Source organism: Bos mutus, chromosome 28, assembly GCF_027580195.1.
Source record: "Bos mutus isolate GX-2022 chromosome 28, NWIPB_WYAK_1.1, whole genome shotgun sequence".
NCBI classification, from domain to species: Eukaryota; Metazoa; Chordata; class Mammalia; order Artiodactyla; family Bovidae; genus Bos; species Bos mutus.
The window spans coordinates 17,767,849-17,782,020 of NC_091644.1; the positions used below are offsets into that span (position 1 = coordinate 17,767,849).

Below are 14,172 nucleotides of genomic sequence, written 5' to 3' on the forward strand. Positions count from 1 at the left end.
GTCTGGAAAGAAGCGGCATTATTATCTTGGGTTCAGGCAATGGCAATGGAAGGGGCATATCCATTTGGATCCTGTACATATTTCCAAACCCTCCTTCCCTGTCGGCCCACACCACCCCGAGATGCAAAATGAAATGAAAACATCGCTAATGTCTAGTAACTACAGCTATCGCTCCAATGTCTGCAGAGGGCATGAGAGCTCACGTAGTGTGTTCTCCTCTTTCTGTCCTCTCACAACCCCACTGTAGCTAATATTTTCCTCACTGCACACACGAGGAAACTGTGGCTCACAGCTAGACAGAATTTTCTGTTAAAGGGCCAGTGCTTTGGGAGGTCAACATGGTTACATGCTGGGAGATGGGGGCAGGGTAAAGAGGACCAGGGGATGGCTTCATTTGCTTATTGAAGCAAAATGAATGAGAAAAACGTGTCTAAGAAGACCGGGTGGCAGGCAGGCGCCTGGATGAGATGACCTTCTCTTCACACCTGTCCTTGCCCCTGAGACACCTTGGGTATTCCTGCTTTACCGCCTTCCATGTGCTGGGCTCCTGTCTGTCCATCAACCCCAAAGACTCTCCTTCCTTTAAGAAGTCTCCTGACTATCCCCAGGAAGGTCACGTCCTCTTTCCTTCAAGTGCCCCGAAGGCTGGCGCGGCTTTGCCCTTTGTCCTGTGGGGTTACTTTGTCAGGATGTAGGACTTGTCTACCCAGCTAGGCCATAAGCTCCCAAGGGAGGCTCTGTCTTCAGCATCCAGGTGAGATAGAGCCCCTGGCACAGGCCTCACACGGGCAGATGCTGCGTTAGTGCTCGCTGATGAGGGGGATGCGGGGCAGGCTGGCCCCAGGAGTGGCAATAGATGCCGATGGCCCCCAGAGGGGTGGTCCAGGGTAAGGGGCTGCTGTTCCCAAACTGCCTTCTGCTTCTCCCACCTGATGTGCTGAGCACAGGAACTGCAAGTGCCAGGGGCCAGGTCTGGGCAGAGCCATGGTGCCTGCAGTGAAGGGACAGGAGCTGGGGTGAGCGCACATGTCCCTGGGATAGGGACACCGCAGGCCCGGCCCGCCCTACTGCCTGCCTGGTTTCTCGCCTATGCCTCATCCAGCTTTACCTGGGGAGGCTCCTGTGGCTCCTCCCACACAGCCTGGAGGGAGCCGGGTTCATGAGCAAAAGAAGAAGCTGAGGCTTGGGGAGGTCAGCTGACTGGCCCTGAGCTTGTGGCTGGGGAACCCATATCTTTGAAGCCCCAGGCCAAGGTTCTTCCCTACTCGGGTGGGTACTGGGAGTGTTGCCGGCTCAGGTGGGTGACAGGCTCTCGTCTCTCTGAGCAGACCTGGTGACAGCGTTCAAGATTGCCACGCCCTACTCCCTGTACGTGTGTCCCGAGGGGCAGAACGTCACCCTCACCTGCAGGCTCTTGGGCCCCCTGGCCAAAGGGCACGACGTGACCTTCTACAAGACTTGGTACCGCAGCTCGCGGGGCGAGGTGCAGGTCTGCTCAGAGCGCCGGCCCATCCGCAACCTCACGTTCCAGGACCTCCACCTGCACCACAGTAGCCACCAGGCCAACACCAGCCAGGATCTGGCCCAGCGCTACGGGCTGGAGTCGGCCTCCGACCACCACGGCAACTTCACCATCACCATGCGCAACCTGACGCTGCTGGACGGCGGCCTCTACTGCTGCCTGGTGGTGGAGATCAGGCACCACCACTCGGAGCAGCGGCTCTTCGGAGCCATGGAGCTGCAGGTGCAGAGAGGTGAGCCCCTCCTCTGTGGGGCGGCCAGGGGCGGCTGTCACTGTGGGGATGGTGTCTGAGCTTGTCTGGGAGGATGAGCAGAGGACTGAGTGACTGGTGGGGGGTGGCGCTGTGTGCCTGGTGGTGTGACACTGTGCTGGGGGCTGTCTGATTCTGTATGGCTGGCACTCCAGGGGTGGTGGATGGGATGTGAGGATGTGGAGCTGTGAACACCTCTTTCTGGGTCGCTGGGTGTGATGGAGAGGAAGGGCATACAGGGCTCTGTTTATGACAGTGGGGTTTTTTAATGGGAGAGAGTATAGGGACTAGTGGAGAAGGAAATGGGAACCCACTGCAGTATTCTTGCCTGGGAGATCCTATGGATAGAGGAGCCTGGCGGGCTACAGTCCATGGGGTTGCAAAGTGTAGGACACGACTGAGTGACTAAGCATATGAACCTGGGCTGGGAGTGTGTCTGCTCACGACGATTCCAGGGCTGTGATATATGACCTGCACTGTGAGTTAGGAGTGTGTGTGTGTGTGTGTGTGTGTAGATGAGATGACAAGGGGCAGTAGACTAGATAGAGGTGTGGGTGTGGGCAGGTAGCCACACACCCATGGGGGTGTCATGGCGATGGGCAGGGCTTGCCTGGCTGTGCAGTGAAAATATGCCTCCGTGTGAGTGTGTGTGTATGTGTGTGTGTTCGTGTGTGTAGCTGGGCCAGCATTGCCAAGGGGACACGAGCGAAGGTATCTGTGACAGGAGCAGGGCATACCAGCCTGCACAAGTCTTCCTGGCCGCCAGGGTCTGAAACCCACTTAATGACCCTTCTCTCTGCTCCCACAGGCAAAGAAACACTATCTAAGTGCATCGCGTACCCACCCTCTTCCAGCGAGAGTGAAAGTAAGGGACCACCTCTTGGCTCCTCTGGATTCTCTGTTCTTCTCTGTCCTCACCCTGGACCCAGACCTCATTCTGAACTCTGACCTCATCACCCCAAGCCCACAGAACCCCATTCCTCCTCTTTTGCTGCTGCTCCTCTCTTTTGCTTCCTCCTTCACCTGAGCCATTGGGCTGCAGGCCCCAGAAGCCCATGCCCCTTCTAAGGCCTGAAGCTTGAGGAAGCTGGCTTCTGAGTCCTACCCCTGACTCTTGGGTGAGGCTGTGCCCTGGCAGTGACCTTGGGCCAAGTGCCCCCATGACAGATACTGGGTGCCACAGGCTGCCGAGCTTGTTTTCAGTGGGGACCACTCCCCTGCCACATGGGAAGGAGGGCGGTGTGTGTGTGGGTCCTCCTGGCTTGGACTCAACCTTGTTCTATGTGTGTGGAGAGGGCTGAGGGAGAGGCTGAGGCAGGGGAACAGAACGACCTTTCCTAAAGCTCCTGCTATATCTCAGGCGCTGTGCTAAGTCCTTCTAAGCATTGGTATCTCAATGGCTTCTTACAAGAACCCTGCAAAGTAGGTGTCACCAACTTCGTGGCACACTCGTGGAAACAGAGGCCCAGAGAGGTGACATTACTGGCCTCAATTCACACATCCGACAAGGGAAGTCAGCTGGCACTGTGCTCACCCCACCTTCTGGAGGTGAAGTGCGCACAGCTGGGGAAGGAGATTGGATGCACAGGGTGGTGGGTGGCAGTCAGCCCCCAGGTGTTTGCCCAGAGGTGCCCATGGAGGGCAGGGGCATTGCTCCGAGGGATGCCTGGGCACTAGCAGTCCAGGTGAGAATACCCAGCAGCTTGGAGACAGCAAAGGGGAGATGTCTTAGGGGTGCCCCCTCTTCTGACAGGAGGCGTTCTTGGCTTCCTCAGCCTTCTCTCTATTAGTATTTGTTGGGCATCCAGTCCGGACCAGTTCCTGCCTAGGTCCTGGAGACACGAAAGTGCAGGCCTTCTCCCTGCCCTCCAGGACATCCATCACAGCTGAAGCCAGGAAGCTCAGCCACAGCCAAGCCCCCACTCAAAGGCCATGGTGACTTTCTATTCAAACTACTCTTTTTTTTTGAAACAACAAACAGACCAGCCAGGAATAAAATTAGAACACACTCTTGGTCTGAGCCAGACCCACATGGAACTAAGAAACGAAGAACAAGCCTCTTCGCCTGCACACCACAGAGCTCGTGTGTGGCCTCGCACCAAGCTGCTGCCTTCCTCACTTCCTCCACTGGTGGCTCCCTGGGGAGGGTGGAGAGCCCCTCCCCCCACACCCCGGCAGCCCCTTCCTGCCCATGCAGCAGCCTCACGACTGTGTGCACACACGTGCTGTGCACAGGACAGGGAAAGCCTCACCGGGTGGGTCCGTGAGTGTTCACTTCCCCATCACCCCTTCCACTATGAGCAACCCCCCAGTCCCACTTCTGCCTCCAGGGGCTCCTGCAGAACAACTCTGCCACTGCCCCCATTTCACAGATGGAGAAACTGAGGTTCAGATGGATGGAGTGAGTGGTTCTTAGTCTCCCAGAGCCAAGAGGAGAAGCCAGAGCAACCTGGTTCTCAGTGTGCAAACCCGGCCCGAGTACTGGAGCCCTCCCCTCTGAAAGTCATTCATTTTCAGAAAAGCACTCACGTTCTGAAAGTCAGCTGTCTTGGAGACAGTGACAAGAGATGCCAGAGGGGACAGTGTCAGAGAAACCAGGTGTGAAATGGAGAGGGAGTGGCGATCTGGGTCATTTTTCTTGCTCTAGACTCGAGAGCAGCAGCTGCTGGAGTTAAGGGAACAGAAGTCGCCTGGGAAGTTCCAGGAGTCTGACTGATAAGAGCCCAAGGGTGAGGCAGAACTTGACTGCTAAGAGTAGGTCAGGCTTCCTTTGCTGGGCACCTCGACTCTCAGGTTTTGACATAGTCCTTCCTCTCCAGTTCACGGGATGTGCAGCCTCACTCTGCTCCCTGCTTCCCTGAACTACTGTCTGCAGGGAATTGGCTTCTTAATGGCCACAGGCACATGTTCGCTTCTGTCCCAGTTGTCAAGGGCAGGGGTAAAGCATCAATCTGAAAGCCTCTTAAAGGCTGGAGTCCCCTTTCAGAGTCTGGGTTCTGGAGGTCTGGAGACGACAGCCGTGAGGAGTCTTGGCACTAAGGTGGAAGGGGTCTCAGATGAAAAGAAACCCAGCTGTACTTTGGGGTGGGATGTGAGTGCTTTGACAGTGCTTCTGTTCTCTGGGTACCGTGTCCACTGAGCAATGGGAGCACGCATGTCCCTTTCCAACTCACAGGGAGGCACCCCGTGTTATCAAAGGTGCTGAGTCAGGGATCAAAGACTGAATGCCCACAGGGCCAGGGAGCTGGTGGGGGAGACGGTACGGAGAAGCAGAGACTGGTGAAAACCCAGCTGCCAGTTTGTACATGCAGTTCCAACTGGCATACGCCAGGAGAGGGGCCCAGGGTTGCCAGAATCACTAAATTTTCAATCAAAGTCAGAAGTCCAGATTTTACTTGAGCTCTCAATTTTAAACTGTTGGCAACTAATAAAAAAAAAAAAGCTAAATACTAAGCTGGCCATATATGCAACTTGAGTCTATTCTAATGAAAGGCAGTGTGGTGAAGTGGTTAAGAGCACAGATCCTGAAATCAGTCAAGTTGCTGAACCTCCCTGTGCCTTGGTCATTTCATCTGTAAAATGGAGATATGGTTTATGTATACTTTTAAGGTTGTTCTGAGGCTAAAATTGGAGAAGGCAATGGCACCCCACTCCAGTACTCTTGCCTGGAAAATCCCATGGAAGGAGGAGCCTAGTAGGCTGCAGTCCATGGGGTCGCTAGAGTCGCACACGACTGAGCGACTTCACTTTCACTTTTCACTTTCATGCATTGGAGAAGGAAATGGCAACCCACTCCAGTGTTCTTGCCTGGAGAATCCCAGGGACGGGGGAGCCTGGTGGGCTGCCGTCTATGGGGTCGCACAGATTTGGACACGACTGAAGTGACTTAGCAGCAGCAGCAGCAGAGCTACAATGAGGTACTCTGTGTAAAGAAAGCACTAAGAACCATGCCTGGCACAGAGTAAGTGCTGTGTATGTGTTGGCTATTATTACTTCTAATGTGCAATTCTAGGCCTGGCTTCCCAAATCATCTCACCCATTCCCCTGTACCAAGGCAGGATAGCAAGTAGGTGGCAGTGGACGGTGGGCGCACATCCTGTTTTCTAACAGTCTGAAACATTCGCTTGGTGATCCATGTGCGTAGGGGGTCCCAGGGCTGACTGCTGGGTCCTGCCCTCTGCTGCCACTTACCTTTGGAAAGACCCCAGTCCCTGCTATAAGACTGGGGCTCCACAGCCAGCCTTGGTACCAGATCAGTTAATGATGCTTCCAGCCAAGAAGCTCTGTGAGTTTTCCTTCTCTAACTGCAGTCCATGGGGTTGCAAAGAGTTGGACATGACTTAGCGACTGAACAGTAACAATAGCAGCAAACTGCAGCCCCAGTCTCCTAATGTCTTGGGGGAGTAGGAAGGTAGGTGTATGAAATCCTCTGAAGGCCCACATCAGCTTGAGGCGGCTGGGGAGGTGATGAGAGAGGAGTGTGATGAGGAAGCTGGTACCGAAGGAGCCCGGGAGCCCCGAGCTGCTGAGGGGCTGTGGTTTTTCACCGAACCTGCGCCAGGAGGCTGGACAGCTCATCTCCCTGAGAAGCAACCTCTCCACCCCGCAGCACAGCAGGATGTATGGTTTCATCCAGTCCCCTCCCTGGAACCAGACAGTCCTAGCGAACTCCCTCCTCCATAAACACCCTCGGGGTACTGACAGGCCCTGGACAAAGCCTTGCTGAGCAGGCTGAGCCCCTTCTATCCCACCCCGCTCTGTAAGGGCCTGGCACACTGCTTGGTGCTGGCTGGGCAGCTGCCTCTGCCAATGCCTGATCACCTTCTCAGCATGAGCCTGCCTCTGGATGGCTACAGGACCAGACCCCTCCCCAACTCTGCCCCAGGTACTGGCCACACATGGTGGGTGGGGTGGGGAGCTGTGGCGAGGCTGCGCTCTGCAGAGGAGCCCATGGTCTCCGAGGGCAGCTGGTCCACAAAGCTCTGCCCAAACTCTGCTCCCTGGGCCTAGCCTCAACTCCCAGCCTAGGCTGTAAAGAAACCAAGACCTGATCCCCTAGAGGGGCCAAAGAGAGGGAGTCTTTGCTTGGGGACCGGAGTCAGGAGAGAGGTTGGGCCAAGATGCTCAGTGGTCAGTGACTGACTACACCATACGCTGCTTAGTGCCAGTCTGGAGGAAACCTGCTTTGATGACCAGAAAAGGGTGCTTTGTAGCCGGCTTCTCAGTGCCCACAATAAGGTCCTGTGATGGGGTTCAGAGATACTCAGATGTCTGAATTAGAAAATGTTTTACTTTCAGTACTCTGCATCAAAGCACAGCCTCGCTAAGGTACGTGGGGAGCCTGCTTTAATGTGGAGCCGCACTCGCTTTGTAACAGCACAGCAACTGTCCCTGTACCAGCGGGTACTTCTAACGCACCCGAAAACAGCTTTTTCTCTTCCGAGGTCTGAACAAACCCTCTGAAAGCTTGTTTACACTGTCGGGTTGTTCAGTAATACAAAGAGATAAAAAACAAGCTTTTATACCCAAGTAAGTAGTGCAAAGGCAACAAGGAGCCCGTTCACCTTCCCAAAGCTGGGGCCAAGCTGACACTGTGACAAGGTATACTACCCCATTGATTTTTTGTCAGAGGGAAGGGCTAAAATTGGGAAGGAAAACCATTTATGCTGGTTGTGGTTCTGAGGGCACGACTGTTCCCAGCTAAACTCCTGGAGTCAGCAGATGGACTCAAATAAAACCTCCCATGCCATGGATGGGACCATGAAGTGGTACAACTGTTTTTTTTTTTTTTTTTTCAGGACAATTTAGCAATAGCCTAAAAAAAAATACACATACTCTTTGGCTCAGCACTTTCACTACTAGGTTTTATGTACTGATGTATTTGCCTGAGTGAGCAAAGATGCCTACACAAGTTCATTGCTACATTATTAGTTCTGCTGAAAAATGGAAGCAACCTACACACCCACCAGTAGGGGAATGTTTCAATAAACTTGGGTGAGACCCGTGATAAGCCCTAGGCAGAATGAGCTAGATCTCTGTGCCAATACAGAGAGGTGTCCAAGCTGTGCTCAGTGGGAAAAGCAGTTGTCACATGATCCCATATATGCTGTACATGTGGAGAATGTATCTAGATTATGTCTCGGGAGGGGGCCCAGGTACAGGTGGAGGAAGAAAATGTTGAATTAAAAAAAAACTTGTAAATTTGTGTGCGTGTAATTTCGAAAGCTTAAAAAATTTAAATTGGACAAGGACTCACATTTCCCTAGGTCTTGCCCCAAGATGTCTCCCTGTGAACTGTACATGTGAGATGACTTTCAGAGGCCCTGTCCTGGAGCCAAGGGGTCTCTCAGGGGATAAAGAGGGCTTTTCATTCATTTATTTTTCACTGTGATAGAACATACATAACATAAAATTGCCAGTGTAACCTTTTTTAAGAGTACAACTCAGTGGCATTCATTATATTCTCAGTGTTGTGTAGTTATTACCACTCATCTGTTTTCACACGTTTTTTTATCTCTCGGGCTTCTTTCAACCTTGAACTCTGTGACATGGGGTCTGTGAAGGGCCTGCTCTCCTCTTCAGGGAGCAACCAGTGGCCCAGGTGGTTGAGATGTTTCCTGCAGGCTGTGATAAGGCCCCTTCTCTTTCTCCCCTGTAGCTGCCTCAGCTGTAAGCGCCTGGCCTGATTTCTGGGTGCTCTGGCCCTCTTGGGGTTCCCAGACCTTCCACGCCTCTGCAGGGCACTTCGGGTCTAGCTGTGGGGCCTGGGTAAAGATGGGTCCCCGTGTTGCTGGGCCTTCCCTCTCTGGGCTTCAGTTTCCCTCAGGAGGAGTAATGGGAGTGGGGCCTCACCTTGGCTGCCTCTCTGTCCATTCAGGCATCACGGCTGCTGCTCTGGCTACGAGCGCCTGCATCGTGGGTATTCTCTGCCTCCCCCTCATCCTGCTCCTGGTCTACAAGCAAAGGCAGGTGGCCTCCAACCGCCGTGAGTATCCCCCTCTGCCTGGGCTAGGTGGGGTGTGAGTGACCTGCCCCAGCGTCCCGCTCAGCCACAGGGAAGAGCCAAGGCAAAAGGCTGATCCAGTTCTGCACTTTAAGAGATAAGAGCTGGGCTCCGTGGTGGAGAGGAGGGGACCCACTGGCCCCTGGCAGTGCTGGCTTGATACTCAACAGGGATCTGTTGAATGAATGAGCAGTCATATGGAGTAGCTGAAACTGGTTTATGAAAGTGCTGCCACCCAGAGATTGTTGGGGGACCTGCTTTAACATCTAGGTGGGTTTGTCTTTGTAGCAACAGTTGGGACAAAATGACCTTTGGATTATCAGAACTGGGAGGGATCTTCGAGATAACTCGATTCAACTCTTTCCTTCTACAGGTCACAAACCTAAGATCAGCAGGGTTAAATAACTAACTAAATGTTATAAAACTTAGTGAGTAAGACTCAGACTCAACGCTTTTCAACTCAGTGGTTTTCAGGGAGCATAGTTCCACCGCACAATAAAAACACTCCGCATGAGCATCGTAGCTGAGGACCCCTAACTAGCAGGATTGCTGGGCCAGGTACCATGCCCAGACTGCTATGTACATTCTCTCATGCTCCTCCTAACAGAGTCTAGTCCTACTATTGGCTCCGTTTTAAAGCTGGGCAAACTGAGGCACAGAGCAGCTAAGGAGCTCCCTCAAGGAACCACTTATGAGCACGGAGTGGAGCCAGGTTTCCAGTTGTGAGGCCTTTTCACTTGTCTCTTCGGGTGACAGTGCCCCTTTCCCTTCCTTCGACTCCACCCACGAGCCTCGGCCAGCCTCAGTCCTCCTGGAGCAGGAGGGCGGGGGCCCTTGCCTGGCCTCCCCCACCTCTTCCCGCACCGCCCCCCACCCCTGCTGTCTGCAGCAGGAGGTAACTGAGGGGGGCTTTGGCTGGACTGGAACAACTGGACACCCCTCTGCCCCTCTTCAGTGGGTCACTCTCCCCCGCTGCTCAGGAGGCCCTTATACCTCTCACAAAGGCTACCACAGTTTATCTACACAAACACCCCAGGGTTGGGGCTGGGGCTGGGGTGGGGGAAGGTGAAGGGATCTGGAGCAGAAAGAGGAACCCAGGAGATGAACCAGGGAGAGGCATGGCTGCGGAGCCACCCTCAGCTCCTGCTCATCTGTGGAGTGCTTCCACGGAGGTGGGGAAGGGACGAGGAGGGCCGTGCTCAGGCAGGCTTGGCTCCCAGCAAAAGAGGGGCTTTCTGTCCCCTCTTACTCCAGACCATAGGTCTGCCTCCATCAGGGAACAGGAAACTGAAAGTGAAGTCGCTCAGTCGTGTCTGACTCTTTGTGACCCCACAGACTGTAGCCTATCAGGCTTCTCTGTCCATGGGGTTTTCCAGGCAAGAATACTGGAGTGGGTTGCCATTTCTTTCCCCAGAGGATCTTCTTGACCCAGGAACTGAACCCAGGTCTCCTGCATTGCTTTACCCTCTGAGCCACCAGGGAAGCCCCCAGGAACTGGGAAAACAAATTCCCGGCAGAGGCGGGCGCGGGGCGGGGGAGGGGCACTGCTGATCCTCACGGGGCCCCCAGGGTTGGGCCAGGGCTCCGCCTGTGTCCCAGGCTGGAGGAAGGAAAACCAGGGAGGGGACACCCCCAGGCCGGAACGCTGTGGCCATGTCCTGAGGACACGGGCAGCCTGGGGTCAGCCCCCAGTACCTCCTGCTGCAGGTGCTGGGAGACCTGCAGACTGAGGGCTTCACAGTGAAAGGGACAGATGAGCTGGGTGCTGAAAAACTGCAGTGAAAGAAAGCTCGAGGGGTGTGGTGGGGCAGCCAGGGCTATGCCATGACCAAAGACGAGCACGCCTTCTGAGACTCTAAACAAATTCCGTTTTCACGATGGACAACCACTTCATAGCATCTTATCCCCAGATTTAACACATGCAGTAACAGGAAGGTATCAGTCATTTATCTCCTAATAAAAGTATTTTTGAGGCTAGTCCTCTGTCCTCTCCAAAAAAAGACTTATACAGTTGAAGGTTTAGAGACAGACACACGAGATGCCAGAGGGGACAATTCTAGAGAAACCAGGTATGAGATGGAGAATGAGTCATTTTTCTTGATCCAGATTCCAGAGAAGCAGCTGATGGGATTATGGCAACAGAAGTCACTTGGGACATGGCAGGAGTGTGGCCCCAGGGTAGAGGCTGAGTGGCCTGGAGCAGGGGTGGCAGGTCAGAGATGGAATGGATAGGACTGTGTGTGGTGTGCTCCGGGCAGGGTGCTGCCACGAGAGCTGGGCACGGAGGGAGTGCTCGGGAGTAAGCCACACTCAGGAAGAAGAGAAAGAGCAAGGCTTGGGAAATTAAATTAAATTAAATTAAAAGATGCTTGCTCCTTGGAAGAAAAGCTATGACAAACCTAGACAGCATATTAAAAAGCAGAGATACTGCTTTGCCGACAAAGGTCTGTCTAGTCAAAGCTATGGTTTTTCCAGTAGTCATGTATGGATGTGAGAGTTGGACCATAAAGAGGGCTGAACGTCGAAGAACTGATGCTTTTGAACTGTGGTGCTGGAGAAGACTCTTGAGAGTCCCTTGGACAGCAAGGAGATCAAACCAGTCAATCCTAAAGGAAATCAGTCCTGAATATTCATTGCAAGGACTGATGCTGAAGCTGAAGCTCCAATACTTTGGCCACCTGATGTGAAGAACTGACTCACTGGAAAAGGCCCTGATGCTGGGAAAGAATGAAGGCAGGAGAAGGATGACAGACGATGAGACAGTTGGATGGCATCACTGACTCGATGGACATGAGTTTGAGCAAGCTCTGGGAGATAGTGAAGGACAGGGAAGCCTGGCGTGCTGCAGTCCATGGGGTCGCAGAGTCAGATACGACTGAGGACTGAGCAACAGCAACAGGTGTTTCGAGCACTGAGGAAGGCAGTGTGCTACAGAGGCCAACGGGCATGGTGGCCTCCCTAGTATCAGGCAGACTCGGTTTCTTCAAGGGCAGAGGAGAGGATGAGCTGAGGGAAGGCAGAGGCCTGCAGGAAGCCCCACAAAGAGTCGCCCTGGTAAACAAGAAGCCATGATTCCGATACCGCGGAGATTTCAGGAACTTGTATGCAACTTCCCGTGGGTATTCTGTTGCTGTGCCCCTCCCCCACCACTTGTTTCCCCATCGTAATGTGCAGCAAAAATCTTAAAAAAACAAGATGGATCTGTGGGAGTACGTGGGGAGCTGCAAGAAAGAGGGAAGTTGGGGTAGCTGCATCTGGTTGGTGGCTGGTTTGTGGGATGGGGAACCTCCACAGTGGGGCAGGGTGGCAGCAGCTTGACTGCAGGGTAGAGAGTGGTAGTGTGGCTGAGAACTGATGAAGTCTCAGGCCCTCTAGGGTTCCTCTGAGAGATGTTGACCCTATTAGGCAATGCAGAAGACAGAACAGAGGGGATCAGGAACTCTAATTAGGAACTGACCTTGCAACACTCCTGCCCAGTAAATCATGGCTGACGACCAGAACGTGACAAATGGCCACACAGGAAGCAACAGTTCAGGAGCCAGGCCTCTGGTTGATCCTGAATGCCTAACATCACCACCGCTGCCTTTGGTTTCGTAGCTGCCCCACACGCTTGTCAAATGCATCCCGAGTTTAATTTATCATGGGTCAACACGGGCCGCTGAGCAAGGCCCCACCTGCTGGGTAGACACACAGCACTGCCCTCCGGCTTCTTGAGGGAGCAGAAGCAGGATCCGGGGCCGAGCACAGCCCTGCCCAGGTTCACTCCCATTCCCGAGGGGTGTCTGCCAGCGAGGGCCAGGATGCTGTCTGGGAAAGCCTTCCCTCTGTGACCAGCTGCTCTGTCTGTCTGTCCCTAGGTGCCCAGGAACTGGTGCGGATGGACAGGTAAGGCCCACGGAGACCTTCCTGAGGACACTTGCCACAACTGTGCCGTCCCACTCAAAGTCTGGCAGGCTCTCTCCTTGCCTTCCCTGGGCTGTGGTCTCTGCTGGGCAGTATCTATCTACACCCAGCTTCTTATACAGCAGTTAATGCGGAAAGGGTTGGGGGAACTTTATAGCCAGGCCAGACTGATTCTCCTGACTCCACTCCACTAGGTTCTTTCCCCCTCTCCTCTCTGGTCACTGCTTATATCACAGTGGGGCTGAGAACACAGACATGGGCTTCCTGGTCCTCCCTGTGCTCTGGGCCAGCTGTCAGGAAGGAGGTATGTCTGTGCAGTAGGGCCCCGGTTTAGCTGCCTGACACAGCTGGTTAGAAGAGCATTTGCCATCTGCCATCTGTGCCGACTGGCTGTTTGCCCTGCCACCCCGCACCCAGCTGGCTGGCTCCAATGCTGCTTGGATGAACGATGCACCCACCCTTGGGCCTCAGTGGTCAGCTGGGGTGGGGAAGGGGAGGAAGCAGCTGAACCCGTGCAGACCCTGAAACATGCAAAAGAGGTCAGCACACGTGGAGCTGAGGCCCCAAGGAGTGCAGGGCACCCCAAGGAGAAAGCAGTCAGGCCACAAGGGCAGAGGCTGACCTAGCTCAGACGTGGTGGTGGTGGGGAGGGCAGCTTGGGGATGGAGTGGATGGGGAGTGTGTGTGGTGTGCCCTGGGCAGGAAGCTGGCATGGGGCCTGGCACGGAGGGCGTGCTTGGGAACACGCCATGCTCAAGAACTTGCCCCCAGTACATGTAACACCAAATTCAGAGCTTCTCCCTGGTGTCTGAAAGGGATAATATTTAAGACAGGTCACAGGAAGTCCTAGCTAGATCCTGCTAGAATCTCAAAATTAGAGCGGTCCTCAGAGGTTGTCCCACTCTGAGGGAGGAAGAAGGTCTCCCTTTAGCTCAAGACAAGCTGTGGGGACAATCAGTCCTAAGGCCATTAATTCTACTGACCAAAGAGAGACTTGTGCCCTGATTCCTGAGGCCAGTGTCCTGGAGCCACTCTTACCTGGGGCTTCCTTCCTGGGCCTGGGGGCAGATGGTCAGATGCCCTCAGCTCAGAGCAGGTGGAGAGTGCAGCCCAGCTTTTCCTCCCTGGCCCTGGAGCCTCCCTTCCTGCTAGGAGGTGCTGCTGAGGCCTGGGTGGGAAGGCAGGTGAGGGGAAGGATGGGGAGATGAGGGGAAAGAAGTGAGGCAGGCCAGGCGGGAGGTCAGAGGCCTAGCCCAGGCAGCACGCATGACCTTCTATCCTGCTTCTCCAGCAACAACATTCAAGGAATTGAAAACCCTGGCTTTGAGACCTCTCCACCTTCCCATGGGATGCTGGAGGCCAAGCCCAGGCAGGCCCTGTCCTACATGGCCCAGCGGCAGCCTTCTGAGTCTGGGCGGCACCTGCTCTCTGAGCCCAACACTCCTCTGTCTCCACCGGGCCCCGGGGAGGTCTTCTTTCCCTCCCTAGGTGAGT

At 54.4% G+C, this 14,172-nt stretch overlaps 2 protein-coding genes across 3 annotated transcripts in view; one reads left to right on the top strand and one right to left on the bottom strand.

The window, feature by feature from the left end:
* Positions 1–14,172, bottom strand: part of LOC102264815 (cadherin-23) — an 80,542-nt gene that overhangs the window by 52,748 nt on the left and 13,622 nt on the right. The window lies entirely within an intron of this gene.
* The window catches only part of VSIR (V-set immunoregulatory receptor), a 31,883-nt gene that overhangs the window by 9,866 nt on the left and 7,845 nt on the right, over positions 1–14,172 (top strand). Inside the window, exons 2-6 of the mRNA XM_005888700.3 lie at positions 1,329–1,754; positions 2,581–2,637; positions 8,650–8,757; positions 12,633–12,660; positions 13,970–14,166. Coding sequence (XP_005888762.1) covers positions 1,329–1,754; positions 2,581–2,637; positions 8,650–8,757; positions 12,633–12,660; positions 13,970–14,166 — 816 coding nt within the window. The remainder of the gene's footprint in view (positions 1–1,328; positions 1,755–2,580; positions 2,638–8,649; positions 8,758–12,632; positions 12,661–13,969; positions 14,167–14,172) is intronic.